Source organism: Hyaena hyaena, unplaced genomic scaffold (assembly GCF_003009895.1).
Source record: "Hyaena hyaena isolate Hyena2069 unplaced genomic scaffold, ASM300989v1 scaffold_12, whole genome shotgun sequence".
Taxonomy (NCBI): Eukaryota; Metazoa; Chordata; class Mammalia; order Carnivora; family Hyaenidae; genus Hyaena; species Hyaena hyaena.
Window position 1 is genome coordinate 4,445,997 of NW_024080644.1, and position 16,234 is coordinate 4,462,230.

The following is a 16,234-nucleotide window of genomic DNA, read 5'->3' on the forward strand; positions in this document are numbered from 1 at the left end:
TAAATACTGTGATGGTACTAATTTGCATTCTCACTAGCAAGCTTACCGTATTCCTAAATACTCAAACACACTTAAAGTTAATGATGTTATTATTTTTGCCAATAATCTGAGCCATTATTTATTTGCCAATAAGCCATTATTACTTCTTTTACATTTTCCTGATTTCCAATAAGGTTGAATAACTTCTTATATGTTTATCATTGTGAATGAAATATCCTTTGATTATTTTATATTTCTTATAATTTTGTCTTTTTCTTACTGCTTCATTGGTATTCTATACACAGTCTGAATACTAGATCCTTTATCCAACAAATTGTCTATAATTTACCAGCCTGTTTATTTATTGCTTCTATGTACTACTTCTTATGCTTTTCCATGAGTTAAACCAGGAGTGTCAGCATTAGGTGGGAATTTGTTAAAATGGAAGATTCCTAAGCGCCACACACCACACCCCCCACCCCCCACGTTCCACCGTGATCTGCTAAATCAGAAACTGCATTCTAACAAGACCACTGGTTGATTTGTATGTGCATTAAAGATTTTAAAATACCAGATTGGGTGGTGATTAAGAGAAGTGTAAATTTTCTTCCCTGGAGTAATAAGATAGCAGTTCCCACCTGCCTTCTGCTGCTTTTTTATAAATCAAATTCCCTGGCTTTGGACCCAAATGCCCTCACTTAATACATCCTGGAGCTGCACCACAAAGTTTCAGAAATCAAAGAAGCTATTAAAATCTGATTCATAAATGCATATGTTTATGGGATTTCTGAGTCAAAATGCAAGCCTTGGAAGTTTCGTTGACTGCTGCCAAGAAAGGAATTGGTTCAGTGAGGAAGCATGATCCATCAACTGTCTTCCTTGTTTGTACACACCTCTGTTTTTAAGTTGACACAAAATGCTCCAGAAATGAAAAACAACTAAAATTAATAGGGGAAATCCTAGAGTTGTGCATAGCGTCAGACGTACGATGACTTCTGTATACCTACATGACTTCCTGAGGCTGGCCAGCTATGAAGGGGGCACTTCTCCAGCATGAGGGAGCTGACTCCACAGAGACCATCGGGCTACAGGGATGTGGCCACATTTCCCTGCTTGCTACAGCATTGGATCCGGCCAGTGGGTTCTAAGAAGCCCAAAGGTGTCACCTCTGGCCTGAAACCCTTCATTTCCTGCTTCCTCTCTCCGTCTTGACCTACTATGGTAATCAAAGAAGTCAGGAGTCACAATGGTGCCTCTGTGAACACTGTTGAGACTCTGTCAGGTGTCCCGGCCCCTGAGTGATCAGTGAAAGCGGGTCCTCCTACTGAGCCACGTTGGACATGTAGCATGAGTGAGGAAAAAACATTTTTTGTTTGTGTTAAGCCACTGAGATCTGAGTGTTTCTTACAATGCGGCATGGGCTGGGTTATACTGATGCAGGGAACAAAGCCGACTCTGCCTTTTTAGTAATAGCTAACACTGCTGACTGTCACTTTCTAGTCCAGGCTCTGTACTTTAAGTTCTATATGCATTATCTAATATCTCACAATAACCTTCTGAGATAGATGATAGTATTATCATATGTTATATGACATATGTGATACATACGTATACCATATGTATCTCTTTTATATAGATATCATCTACTATATAGTGATATAATGTGCAAGGTTTCTAACTTTCCTCTGGTTATGCTAAAAGTACTGTCTCTTGTTCTAGCTAAGGCTGGTCCCTCCACATGAGATCTGGATGCTATCTCTTCCTTATATTATTGGTGGTTCTTTCACGCTCTTGAACCTGTGTTTTCTCTCCTATTCCGTTTGCCCCTCAGCATTCTCAGGTCTCTCCAAACTTAACAGAAGCCCTCCATCTACCCCCCTTCCTCCTCCAAACACTATCTCCTGTTCTCTCCTATTCCATCTCCGTCTCCTATGTCTAAAGTGTTCACCTTCACTTGTCTATCTCAGCTTCTCCCACTCTCAACTCCAGTATTATTTCTTCCTCCATCACTGTACCAACCTCCTCTTTTCAGCACTTCTGATGATCCCTGCATTGTGAAATTCAGTGGACAGCCTTCACTTTACCTCATTTCTCAGCATCACGTGACACAACTGACCACACCCCTCCTGTCCAAACCCTGTTCTGTCCAGCCCTCCCTCTGTGGTTCTTCTCTCCTTTTCGGCTTCATCCTCTCTTGCTGGGCCATTAAATGTTGGCCTTCATCACGACTCATCCCAGCCTCTCTTTTCTTTTCATTCTACAGTCACTTGCCAGTCTTTCACTTAGAAGTCTTTCCCAAGGCTACCTAGACCCACGCACCCCCAAATGTGTGCCTCTATCTGGGGCTCCTACTTGCCAGCTGGCTGCTCAGCTCGGCACCTCCAGTTGGATGGACGCCCTCCACCCCACCACTTTACTCCACCCTTCCGTTTCTTTCCTCGGTGTTCCCCATCTTGGTGAATGGCACCCCCCTTCCCCTATTTGCTTACGTTGGAAACCCTGGAGTAGAGCTACATCAATACCTTCTGGAGAGCTCGGCAGCAAAATGTGCTTTCTCTTTTTGAAATTAAAAAAAAAAAAACAACAACCCTAAAGCATATCGTAACTAAAGTAAGTCTTTCGAAATTCTTATTTTCCCATAGTGACTATTACGATGCTTTCATAAAGAATATCTGCTTTTTCCCAACATAATTTAGGGCCCTCTGGCTGCTGTTGTGAGAGCTGTTTGGTAGCCCGGCACTGCCTGCGAGGAAAGAGTCAGACACCATTTCCTATTGATTCTACCTCCTGAGATATTTTCAAATCTGCCTGCCCCAGATTTGCCAGTACATCATCTGCCACGCCATGGTGACTGTTATCTGCACTAGCCTCTGAACCCTCCTCCTCGCTCCTGTTTACTCCCCACCGATCAGCCAGGCGGAATGCTCCCCGGAATACACATGGCTGATCCTGTGCTTCATTGCTTAAAACCCCTCGATGGCTTCCCATTGTCCTTAGGATAAAATCTCAGGTCCCTAACAGGCCCACTGTACCATGAGTCAGTGTTACGTCTTTGAGCTCCTAGAAAGAGCTACACTTTTTATGAGCCTTGGCCCACGATTTCCTTTCTGCCCAGAGCTCTCCCACCTCTCCTTGCTTCTCCTTCTTCAGTTCTTAGATTTAATGACGTTTCTTTAGAGAAGCATTTCTTAGCCTCTCACACCAGGTCAGTGCTCCCCCGTAAACACTTTCTTGGTAACTCCCACTTTGCTTTGAAAGTAAATGATTGTTTGTGGATTGCGTAGTGTAATCTCTCCTTCCCATTTTAATCAGACTCCCTGAGAAAGCCAATAACATGCTCTAGTACAGGCAAGATTCCTGAATCCAGCTTTGTTTATTTCTAGAGCCCATGGCCACGACCACTACGTGTGCATACATTTACTCCTCCTGTAAGATGGCTTTGTGCCTCTTTGTTTTATGATGCATGGGAAACTAAAGTCTGACTGTAGAAAAATATAGCATCTCTGGATGAATCCTAAAGCAATGGTGTTCGGCTGTTGGTGAATCTCTTTGAGCATTTTCTGTCAGTAGCAGATTGCACACCTCAGCCGCCTTCTGTGGGAGTACAGAGGGGGACACTCAAAGCATAGGTTGGGCTGGCTAAGCTAGACCCCAGCTCTCCCCCATTGTATAATGTCCACATCCATAAAAGGGAGTAACATTAACTACTTTACAGGACTGCAGTGGGACTCATTCATTCAATAAAGATTTAATGAGCATCTAGTATATACAATGTCTCGATTTATATGCTGAGGATACAAATGCGTTTTGTGGATGTTTCACAGAATGCCTATTTCACGTGCAGTTATAGACGGTCACTTATTACTAGTATTATTACAGTTGTGTGTCGACGTTTGCCTGTGTCACACAGCCCGAGTGAGACCGCATGTGATATTTGCGTTGTCTGTCACCACTACCCTTAAGGGGTCCTGGCAGGGCCTGGATCTTCAAAGCATCACTGCACGCCGTGGCCGCCCCTCCCCTCCTGGCCACCAGAGGGCGCGCGGCCTCTACCGCCCCGCCCGCAGCGTCTGCGCCTGCGCCTGCGCCGCTCCTGCCTCCCGGACTCCACCCCCCCTTCCCCACTGTCGCCCCGCCCCGCCCCGCCCCGCCCCGCCCCGCCTCGCGCCCCAGCGTTCCGCCTCCGTTGCCCCTAGCGGCTGTTTGTTGACTTCCGGGAACGCGGCAGTTGCCGATGTCCGGGTTGTCGCAATGGGGAGCTGGGGGGCTTCTGCGGCCAGCGTTGGGGCCGAGAAGCTGCCATAGACCCCACCGAGTCTCCCCCTCGACCTTCCGGGTTCAGGCGCAGACTCTCCGCACCGCCTTCGGCATGGGGGAATCCGAAGAGGAGGAGGTGCCCGGTGAGTCGCGTCCGCGGTGGTGGCAGCGGGCCGGGAGGGAGGGTCCGCGGGCGGGCGGGCGGCCAGGTCCCGCCTCCGGGCCGCCCCGTCGGGGGAAAGACCCGGGCGGCGGCCGCGGGGCTGGGTCCGGAGCTCAGGCCGCACCCGGGCGGAAAAGCTGAAAAGAGCGGAAGGGAAGGGAGGGGAGCACGGAGACGCGGTGCTTGTGTTTCTTCTCTTTCTTTTAAAACAAGCTTTCGACGAGTTTCTCGAAGGCAGGGGCAGTTTTTATCTCCCTGTAAACTTCTCAAAGTCGTCCTTCGAGGTCCCCGGGACCCAGTGGTGTATTGAATGCAGTAAAGAGTGGGTGACCAGGGGAGCGTGGGGTAAGAAATGATGTAGCGGGAGCTGTTATCGAGTGCTCGGCTAATACTTTTTCCCTGAATTCCAGAAATACATTTGACATTGTGACTCTGTACCACATGTATAGTGTAACAGAAATAGACGTTTAATGAAGCAGTGCTTATTCTAACCGCTTGGTATGCGCTCAAATCTTTTCTATATTACAGCCCTTTAAAAATGATAATCGTGACCTACTAAATTGATTTTCTGACCCACTAATGGCTCAAGAACAAGAGTTTAGAATAACACTGGATTGCAGCAAAATCAGGCATTCACTGAGATAAATAAATATGTATTGCGTTTTCTGCCATGCTCTTGGCTCCTACATGATTAGATTCCTGACCTCCTGGACTTCACAGCCTAGTGAGAGACACTAGAGAGTAAACCAAATGACAATACTATCTCACAGGAGATACCAAAGGACACAGCAGAGCCACCAAACCCTGCCTTGCGGTGAGGCGATCAGGGCAGCTATCTGGGAAGCCAGAATAGGACAAAACAGTTAAAATTATTCATTTTAGAAAAACCCAGAAGCCTGTTCTAGAACCTGGCCTCTCAGATCTCAGTTATCAGTTAGAACTGTCACGCCTCACAATTGTTCTCAAAAGATTTGTCACAATGCCTAGTCTCTTGTATATTATTACATCTTATTAATACTTATGCTTGCTATGTTTTACTTTTTGGTACCCATTAGTTTCTTTCTGTGTGATTATTCTTGAGATTTCCTCAAAATCTGGATCTGGCGCGCGCGCGCGCGCGTGTGTGTGTGTGTGTGTGTGTGTGTGTAAATGGTTATTGGGAACTGGTAGGGATTTTTGGTCTCCCTCCAAAATGGTACTGGACCAAAATAGTTTGTGAATACTACGCAGATCAGGTAGTATTCCTGACTTAATTTAAGAGTGTTAAATCTCCACAGCCTGTATCCACAGGATGCTAATGATGAAACAATACTGTCCTGTTCCTAAGGGTGGAGACAAGCCTTCAATGAGGGGCGGGACCATGAGGTGTTAACGAGCATTAACGGCGGCACAAATTCCATCAGGTCATTCCAGGGAGCAGATGGTCCATGTGGGGACAGCAGGACTTTTAGTAATGGAGGACTGCCGTGATTTTTAAAAATTATTTTACACCAGTAAATGAATAATGAATATTTGATTTAGCAGATTTCATAAATAAAACTCGAATAAAGTCGGAGGAATAAGACCGAAGTAAGGTAGAAGGAGAGCCGTAAACAGTGCTGGAGTGGAAGCAAAGAGGTCAGGAGACACGGAATCGGTACAGCTAAATTACTGAAAACGTGTTTTAGTAACAGGCAACATAGTAACAGTTGTAAAATAGAAACTGTCGCATGTTTTTGCAGATTCGGGTGCTGTGTTTACATTTGGAAAAACCAAATTTGCTGAAAATATTCCCAGCAAATTCTGGTTTAAACATGATATACCTATAATTCTTTCATGTGGAGATGAACACTCTGCAGTTATTACAGGTTAGTATTGAAATCCTAAATGTATCTCAGAGATTTGCTGTGTTTGAAACATGTTGAATACATATTTTGCTTTACCGGAAGCGTGTTTTTCCCTTTTACCAAAGAATTCTTGATAATTCTATTCATCAAGAGTGTTTGAAATTTTAAATTCCCTGAGTATATTTAAATATGATTTTCCATACACACTACTTTCTTGGAATAAATTTATTTTAATGTATCTGTGTCATCAAAAGTGATTACTGTATAATCTTGGAAACTTTCTACACCTAACAGAATCTGGTAACCTGTAGATGGACAGTTAAAACAATTCATTTTATTTATTTTTTAATTTTTTAAAATAATTTTTTTAAACTTATTTTTTGAGAGAGAGATAGAGAATGAGTGGAGGAGGGCCAGAGAGAGAGGGAGACACAGAATCCGAAGCAGGCTCCAGGCTCTGAGTCATCAGCACAGAGCCTGACGCAGGGCTCGAACTCACGAACCGTGAGATCATGACCTGAGCTGAAGTCGGAGGCTTAACCGACTGAGTCACCCAGGCGCCCCTAAAATAATTCATTTTAACCTGGGCAAGGTAACCGGTTTTAACATGGAAAAGCAGTACAATTCTTAAGTATAGCTTTTTTTATTGCTTTGTGATGACTTCATCTCCCATCACTTTATGTTGAAAAGGCTTCACTTTCTTATGTCTTTTCTTCTTCCCCCCAGGAAATAATAAACTTTACATGTTTGGCAGTAACAACTGGGGCCAGTTAGGATTAGGATCCAAGTCAACTGTTAGCAAGCCAACGTGTGTCAAAGGTTTGGGGTCTTTTCTTTTTTATCGCTTGAAATACTTAAGCTACCTATAGTACTTTTATGCTGATTGTGACGTTCTTTAATATCATGTTACAAATAATAAAGCCTTTAGTTCTTTTATTCTCCAGTATTTACTTGACTATTACTGGTATTTAACTTTATTTTTCATTTGATATTCTGAACTACTTTTATATGTTAGGGTCTAAGCATCACGTTGATTTTAAACCCAAAGACCACAAAGGAAGTAATGATTCTTCAGTATTGCACTTGAATATCTTTTTATTTTGTCTGTTTGTAAACCTACTCAAATATTACTGTTACTGTATATACAAAGAACGAGCGATACAATATATTAGAATCTTGAGCTCTGTCTCATTTGTTACGATTTGTAGACATCATGGTTTTATGTAACTGCTGGCTTTAGAAGTTCTACCTTACCCTGCTGTATATAGTGAGTAGATGTGCTGAGCGGGACATCGGGACTAGGCATTGATTACTCCTAGCGTTTTTACAAGAACAGGACTAATTTAAACTAATTTAAACTAATTTAAATCAGGACTGTCCCAGAAAACATGGGTGTATCACACCTTTACAAAGCTTTCATGGCATTATGTGCAAAGCTTCTGTTTGGTCATGACCTGTGGACATCAGCTAAGCCTGAGGGATGATGGAGATTCCCTAGGATGTGACCAGAGCAGTGTTCTTTAACTTCCTAGCCACATGTTTAATTTCACAGTATTCCACTTGGTCAAAAAGCATTGATGGAGCACAGTCTCCTAAACCCTGGGTTTATTCACAGCCCTCATGATCTTTACTCTCAACTGTCTGACAGATGAGGTGACAGCATTGTCTAGACTGTGAGATCCTTGACACCAGAGGCTCTGTCCTGGTGATCTTTGCAGCCCCTCTGCTGCGCACTTAGGAGATATTCTGTAAATCTTTTTTGAATATGTAAATGAGTGAGTGAAGGACTTTAACATGGGTGTATGCCTGTGACCATGGGACTTGGAGCATCTCATCGTGTGCGGTAGAAGGCAAGCTTGACGGCAGATTAGGGAATGGCTGAGGTTGGCGAGGAGGCATCCTAACAGCGCAGTGGATCTCAGTACTTACTAAGTACCTGCCGAGTTTTAAAAAATATGCAGATGCCTGGCCCGCACCTCAGACCTACTGGTGTAAGTTCTCCAGGGGCGGGCTGAGCTGTCTGCATTCTCAACGCTCCGCTGGTTACTGTGATGCACAGCCAGTCCTGAATTGTTCATTAGTCAGCACCTACTGGGGAGTCAGCAGGCCGGGGTTTAAATCTCACTTCTGCTTAGTTACCCTTGGACCTGGGTTATTTATCATTTTCATAACCATAAAAGAGTTTAATTGTCCTGTCTTTTTATATTTTTAGCTTTAAAACCTGAAAAAGTGAAATTCGCTGCCTGTGGAAGGAACCACACCCTAGTCTCAACAGGTGTAGTATTCAATCTGTACGCCTTCCTGCCGGATCTGAGGACTGAGGTTGCGCCCCAGTAACGTTTGTGACTTTGTAAAATTGATAGAAATGGCACCTTGGCAACAGTAAGATTAGGGTTTTTAAAAACGTAAATGGTTAGCACACTTGTTTGCCTTTGAAAATATGTAGATCAATGTTAAATGACTGAAGAAAATCTTTTCTTAGATTGTCAAGGGGCGGCATCTCCTGTCCTGCACTTCCCTCTTTTCTGAGGGTGAGTGGGAGCCGTCCCCAAAAGGCTATTGATGTGAGCACAATTCCAGTGAAAATCCAAACTGTGTGTGTGTGTGTGTGTGTGTGCGCGTGCACAAACTGACAAGGTGATTCTAAAGTTTATATGGAAAAGCACAGGACGTAGAATAGCCAAAACAGTTTTGAAAAGAACAAAATTGGAGGACTAGCACTATTGATTTCAAGACCTGTAGAGCCACAGTAATCAAGACAGTGGGCTACTTGCAAAAAGAGGGACAGTGAGTCACGGGACAAAACAGAGTCCAGAAGTAGACCCACATGCGTGTGCCCAACTAACGTTTGACAAAGGGGCCAGGGCAACCCAATGGGGAGAGAGTCATCCTTTCGAACAAATGCTGCAAGAGCAAATGGAAACTCAGGCACCCATCACCCAGCTGCCTTTCCTGCCTCCCTTCCTCCCCACACCTTCCGTGTTCAGGTTATTCTCACTGCCTCCAGCTGCTCCTCAGCTCTGTGCCCTCATTCATACATCTTCCTCACTGAAATGTCTTTCTCTTATTCAGGTTTGTACCTTTTAAGATCCAGTATAAGTCTTCTTCCATGGAACTTTCTGTGGCTATTCAACTTTGACTCATACAGCTCTCTGAACTGCTTTAGCATTCCACCAGCTCTCATTCACGCCATATGTGTTAATTGTGTGGTCCAATTCCACTTGGCCTTCTAGTATGTTCCATTTGAAAGCTAGTCTTGGTTCCTCAGTTAGGTTTCATTTTTTTTTTCCTAAAATAATACATAACTAAATTTTTACTAATTCAGGCTTATTTTGCCCTTCGTTTCCCCTGTAATTTAATTTCATGTGCTTTTTTATGACTAATTTTTAATGCATGTAGGTTTTAAAAAATCTTCATTACTTTAGAGCTTACTGGCAATTTTTATTATCTAGGCATGATATACTTCATATTTAATTAATAAAGCAACAAACATTTATATAGTACTGACAGTGAGCCAAGTGCTGTTCTAAGAATTTTATGTCAGCTAATTTAATCTTTATGACAACTCTGGGAAGTAGGCAGCATTTTTATCCCCGTTTTACAGATGAGGAAAATGAGCCACTGAGAGGTTAAGTACAGCGTGCTATAGCTCACACAGCTGCTAAGTGGCAAACCAGCAGTTACACCCAGGAAATCTGGCTCTCCAGTCCTTTCTCCTAAACCCAATACTATACTGCCTTCCTGTTTAGCTCGAAAATCAAAATAATTACACAGCATAGAGTTTTCATGTTTCTAATGATACTCTTTTTGGTTTTGCCTCATTTTACTTGTTACATATTATAGCTTAACTTTAATGGGTATGGAAGTTAAAATTAATGAACCACATCTCTTAAAATGGTTGGATTTGGATTATAAATTAATTTGGAAATTACTTTCCTCTTTTTTTGCTCTGAATTAATAAAGTGCTACATTAGCAAGAAAATACATTCCTCACATTCTGCGCCTTTCAGTTGCTACTGAAGCTCTAGAGCTACTTAGGAAATCTCACAAAAATGTAGAACCTTGCTTGTTTTGCTTCAGTTTTGACAATGAATTGAAGTTCACCAAATTGTAGGATAATGTCAGCTTTCAGCTTTCTTCACTGTTAGCAGAGGAAATATCTGCTAACTGGCCTGTCTAATAAAGATGGTGACTATGGTATACTGATGTTTTCTTTTCTGTGTGCAGAAGGAGGCAAAGTGTATGCAGCTGGAGGAAATAATGAAGGGCAGCTGGGACTTGGTGACACCGAAGAGAGAAGCACTTTTCATCTAATTAGTTTTTTTACCTCCCAACGTAAGATTAAACAGCTCTCTGCTGGGTCTAACACTTCAGCTGCTCTAACTGGTGAGACTTTGATCGGTTCAAGCTGGGATCCATTCCTTTCCTTTAGACTGGGTTATACCAACTTAGTAAACTGACGACAGCACTGCTGGTTTAATTTTCTTTCAGTAACTGTGTGTTTCCAGAAGACATTTAAAATCGAACTTTTAAGTCATGACATACATTACAATTGCGTGTTTATTTAGAGTCAGATGTAAACACACACTTAGCTGCTCTGCTGTCCATCTACTCCTTTAGATGTTCTTAAAGACTATCTTAATTTTATTCTGAAAGTTATACTTGCAGCTTTAATAAAGTTGCTGTCAGAAACATGGAAATGTACAGGATGTATGTTATTAAAATACAGTCTGTAACGCCCATTGTATCTCTCTGGCCTCTCTCTCTCACTCTCAAAAGCCCATTTGAGAAATGCCTTTAAAATTGGAGCCAAGATCTACCTGGTGCCTGTGAGGAGGCTGCCGATGGGCCTGTCGGCTCCAGTCGGCCAAGCCCGGGACGCCCCGCACAGCTCCCGGCTGCCAGGAAGGCCGGGCTCAGAGCCCCAGCCCCTTGCCTTCAGCCCTGTCTGCCATCCACTTAGCGTTCCAAAGTCCTTCTTTTGGTTCTTATTCTCAGTTTTCCTTTTATTTGCCTTATTGTTACACCACTTCAAAGATTTAAAAAAAATTAAATTAATGAAAAGACATAAGTCTTGAAAATTTCCTTTCTAAAGGATCACACCCAGCTTAACTTTTTCTTCCATCGAAACCCTTATCAGAAAGAACATAAGCAAACTTATTTCGGAGATGCTGTATGTCCTCATTCTCTGGAGCTGTGTTACATGTTTTCAAGTATAAATTATAAAAAAAATAGTGAAATATATTTCTGTATATATTTTTTTGTCTTCCTTTAACACTTCACTTTCACACTGTTCTCAAGGGCGAGCGCCTCCAGGCCCTTTTTGACATAGGACTTGCCCAGAAGATGTCCAGTGGCGCTCACACTGTCATTCAGTTGCAGGCAGACTGCTTGGAAGGAAGAAACATTTTCTGTTTAGAGGCAGTAGACTAAGAAAAGGTTATCGTAGGGAAGAAGATTCTGTCTTTGCTCATGAGATCAAAATATGGACATGATTTGCATCACATTATTTTCTGTCCTTTAATCTTCACAGAAGCATTTCATAATGGAAATTGAACTCTTAAGTAGCTAGTTTTTCAGTGCCTTAGTACCGCTTTTCTCTCAAACCATGTAGTTTTTCCAAATTAAAAAATCAGTGGTGTGTTGGAAATATACTGACTTGATAGCCTTGCTACCTCTAAACCCTTTTTTCCTCCTGTGTTTTCTTTATAGAGGACGGAGAGCTCTTTATGTGGGGTGACAATTCTGAAGGACAAATTGGGTTAAAAGATCTAACTAATGTGTGTGTCCCTCAGCAAGTGACCGTTGGGAAGCCTATCTCCTGGATATCCTGTGGATATTACCATTCAGCTTTTGTAACAAGTAAGATAGGACATTTTGGATTTATCATGGTCCCCCCATTTCAGAGTGTTTACTCAGTAGTAAAATGAGCCAACGTTCCACCGTTCTCTGGAAATGAGGCCATGGCAGTCTATGTAATGAAATAATTTTGGTCTGTTTTGGGTCACAGTGTTTCTCCATTTTAATGATAAGAGTTTATCATTTCAAACTCATTCTGACATGTCAACTTCTTAGTGGATATCCGGTCTGTGAGAAAAACAAAACGTAGATGTTAGAAACTCTTCTCAACTTTGGTTCTCAAACTTCTTGGATTCCTCGGCGTTCGAAATGAGACCTATGGGCCACTTTCCCCTGGGTGCACTCACCTGTGTGCTTTGACCTGCTCTACTCTTGTCCTGATAATTTGCTTTCATTTCAGCAAGGGAGTCCCAGGCTTTCAGTATGAGAACAGAGATATAGGGGAGACGGAAAAAGAAGATTGCTCAGGATGGGATATGATTTCCTTTGCTGGGACTCTGCTCCGTATCCACAATCTCTTCCTTTCCGGGGCTCCCTGGCAACCCTTTCTGCCTTAGTTAAAATATTTAGAATGTTATAATCTGCACCTACACTAGGAGTATTGGCGTATGATCCTTCCATCTTATTGGCGGTTTTTCTAAGCACAAAAACACCTAGAGAAAATATAGTTTCGTGGCCCCTCTTAGAAATCTTGAAATCTTTGTTTTATACATTCACTCCTTTTTCCGTGCACCTTAGATTCAGATTTAGAACGTGCTGATTGACCCATCCCAGTGGCCCCCAGATCTACCAATGACTTGGTAGCATCAGGGTACCAAGAGAGGGCAAACTCCAACTCACCTGGCATTGTTCACCACTGTATCAGTTTGTGTCTCTCGAACAAACTAATAATAAATATCACCAAATGAGGGAGTGAGTGAATGAACAATGAGTTGTATTCCTTGGGGCAGTGCTACCTAACAACTTACTGGCAATTTCCAGGCTTCTAGGGTTGCTCTAGTCTGTGCTCACTTTATGAGACAAACAAAAACGCACATAAATGGAAAAGCAGTCCAAACAAAAACTCCAGGCAAAAGCATTGTCTTATACTTAGATTTTAATAAAAGGGCCAGATTCAGTGTTATGACCAAACTCTGCTTTTACCAGTAGGAAAACAAGGGGAGTTGCTCATCGTAACCAGCAGGCATTACACGGAGCTTTTTTTGTTTTGTTTGTTTTTATGCCTTTTTAAAAACAGCTTTATTGAGTGGAATTTAAGAAACAAAAGACCAAAGGGGGGGGGGGTTGGGAAGAGACAGATTGAGAAACAGACTCTTAGCTGTAGAGAACAAGCCACTACTTACCAGAGGGGAGGTGTGGGGGGCAGATGGGTGAAAGAGGGGAAGGGGATTAAGGTGTGCAGTTGTTGTGATGAGCGCCGGGTGATGTATGGAAGTTTTGACTCCCTATATAGTACACCTGAAACTAATACAACACTACGTTGACTAGAATGGAAAAAAAAATTTTTTTAAGTCAACATATAGCTCATGTACCATACAGATTTATTACAGCGAAGGATATAGAGCAGTAACAGCTGGAGAATACACTCCCTAGTCCTTCCTCTTCTGAGGCTGCATAGGACATGCTTTCTCTTTGGCGGTGAACTACAGGGATGTGTGTGTGATGTCCCTGCCCAGAGAAGCCCACTGTATTCTCAGGGTCTTAGGCTTCTTTGTGGGGGGCTGGCTGTGTAGGAATAACCTTCTAGCAAGTAGTCACAGCAACTGAAACTCAGGTCCCTCGACAATGAAACCAGGTGCCCTAAGGACCCAAGCTGCCATAACTCAGTGCTCCAGGCATACAAAACAAAAATATCAAGCCCTAATGTGAAGAGCACTCCAAGGGCCACGTTCCGGGGGGTTGGTCAGTATTCAATCATGGTTCTCTTGAACACATGCAAGTAATAAGCAATCAGGTGTACTGCTCCCTCTTTCCTCACGCCATCGGTGATATGTTCCGTGTCAGATAACATTACATATCTACAAAGGTTTTTAAATTTCTGCCTTATAGAATTCAGTTATTATTATCCATTCACAGAAATGGATAAAAAAAAATGTACTTGCTTTCAGGAAGCTCATGGTCCTAGTGTGGTAAGTATAACAGAAGCAAGTCAATAGTATTAGTACGGACAAGACCATGACTAAACATCATGAGTTCCTAGATAAGAGAATCCTTCTGGAGAAAGTACCATCTAATTCAGTAAAATCTGCTATCTTGAGGCTTACTCAGCCTATTTATTTCACACATAAATGAGTTTTTTAAAACAAATTTCATAAAAACATTTAACAAGTGTTCGTTAAATATTTCACATACTGGACACTGCTAGGTTCTTGGAATACCAGAGTGAACAAGACAAATCCGTGTCCTTATGTGGGCTTAACGTCTAGTCATTTCGCTTTACTCAAAGTAAGTGGAAGTAAGACGGTCTTCTCTATGTTTTGTGAAAGAGCTAAAATCTTTCTAGCTCATCAGTAGTGGATGGTTGTGAATTCATGAACATTTTGGATTTGAATAATCAAAGGGCAAAGAAAACCTTTGCTTTATTGCCTTACCACACAGTAAAAATATCTCAAGAAGGGTTAAATTTATCAATTTGTCATTGTCTGCATTTTTAGTTGAACATGAGAACGTGTGCCCCAAAGACCAGTGTTTTGTACGTACGTCTGTCGTCACTGACTACTTTTCTTTTCCTTCGATAGCGGAGGGAAAACTGTACACGTTTGGAGAACCAGAGAGTGGGAAGTTAGGTCTTCCCAATCAGCTGCTTTGCAACCACAGGATGCCCCAGGCAGTGCCCGGAATTCCTGAGAAGGTGGTGCAGGTAGCTTGCGGTGGAGGGCACACTGTGGTTCTCACAGGTACGTGGGGAGCCTGCTGCTCCGTTCCCAACTTTCTGTGGTGGCCAATGAAAAAAACCATTTACGTTTGTTTTCTTGTCATAAGAAAGCTTCACATCTGACCCACCCTTTTCACAGATTTTCAAGTCTGTAATACAGTATCGTTATCTCAAGGCACAATGTTGCACAGCCATCTCTAGAACTTACCCCGTGTAGCTGAAACTTAATACCCGTTGATAAGCTGCAACCCTTTCCCCATCCCAACCCCAGCAACCACCATTCTAATCTGTGCTTCTATGAGCTTGAACGTCTAAGATACCTCACATAGGCTGGCCTTGCATCTGGTTTTCATTAGGATCCCCATCTTTGATTTCCATAGTTCATACACGTTCCTGGCCTGTGGAGGAAATTTGTAAGTAGAAAAAAATGAATCTTGTTGAATTATTTTTGCTGACATGATGGACATTTTCATGATCTTAACACCCTTAACGGCAGTGGTTAACATTGTTTTTAGCTTGTTTTCAAGGACAAACCATTTTCCTCATTTGTGTGTGTGTGTGTGTGTGTGTGTGTGTGTATGTATGTGTATAGTCTATATTTATCTAAAATTGACATTATTTTTCCTGAAGTATTTTCTTTTTCCTGTTCATGCAATTTTCTACATATCGTTGGTGATTCTTTGTGATATTCACAATGTAAAAGGTGGTAATTTCTTTGTGGTTTTTGGGTTCTGTTGTAGTAATTCATCAAAAAGTGTTAAGATTTTAAATTCTAGATAATAGAAGAAAGTTAGAGGCTTAATAGCAATGTCACTTGTGGCTTCTGAATTTTGTATTTGGTATGACATGTCACTTTTCAGGATCCTAGTCAGTCCGGTGAAATATATGTGCTACTTGATAATACACTTACTAAATTGCTGCCCCTAAATTTGTTCAGCATCAGATTCTTTAAGACGAATAGTACACAGATAATATAGTCAGTGAGTTATTATGGGTTCTTTTTGGTCAAAAAGAAGTGAAGTTTCTGAAGTTACCACTTAATCTTCAGTAACCCAAAGTTAGCAGCATTCTAGACAAATTTTGAATGATATCCAATTCTTAGATGATATGCTTAACATTGCAAGGTGATTGAGCGACTTTTTACCTTTAGATTTCCCTCCCTTCTATCACTTTGCCTTGACTTTTGTTCTCGTCCCAGTCATGCATAGTAAGCTGTGGTTTTCCAGAATTACAATGCCCAGATGGGGTCTTTTTTCCAAGTTAGCAATAACTTTT

General features: G+C 42.2%; 1 protein-coding gene across 9 annotated transcripts in view; it reads left to right on the forward strand.

The window, feature by feature from the left end:
- The first annotated feature begins 1,322 nt into the window (after positions 1-1,322).
- Positions 1,323-16,234, forward strand: part of RPGR (retinitis pigmentosa GTPase regulator) — a 64,882-nt gene continuing 49,970 nt past the window's right edge. For 8 of the 9 annotated variants that reach the window (XM_039256499.1, XM_039256509.1, XM_039256538.1 and 5 more), the window contains exons 1-7: positions 4,200-4,379; positions 6,121-6,246; positions 6,952-7,044; positions 8,438-8,500; positions 10,453-10,611; positions 11,938-12,087; positions 14,823-14,981. In XM_039256499.1, the coding sequence (XP_039112430.1) occupies positions 4,214-4,379; positions 6,121-6,246; positions 6,952-7,044; positions 8,438-8,500; positions 10,453-10,611; positions 11,938-12,087; positions 14,823-14,981 (916 nt within the window). In that variant the 5' untranslated portion in view covers positions 4,200-4,213. Of the gene's footprint in view, positions 1,331-4,199; positions 4,380-6,120; positions 6,247-6,951; positions 7,045-8,437; positions 8,501-10,452; positions 10,612-11,937; positions 12,088-14,822; positions 14,982-16,234 lie in introns of those variants that run through there. The other variant, XM_039256474.1, reaches the window with a different exon arrangement.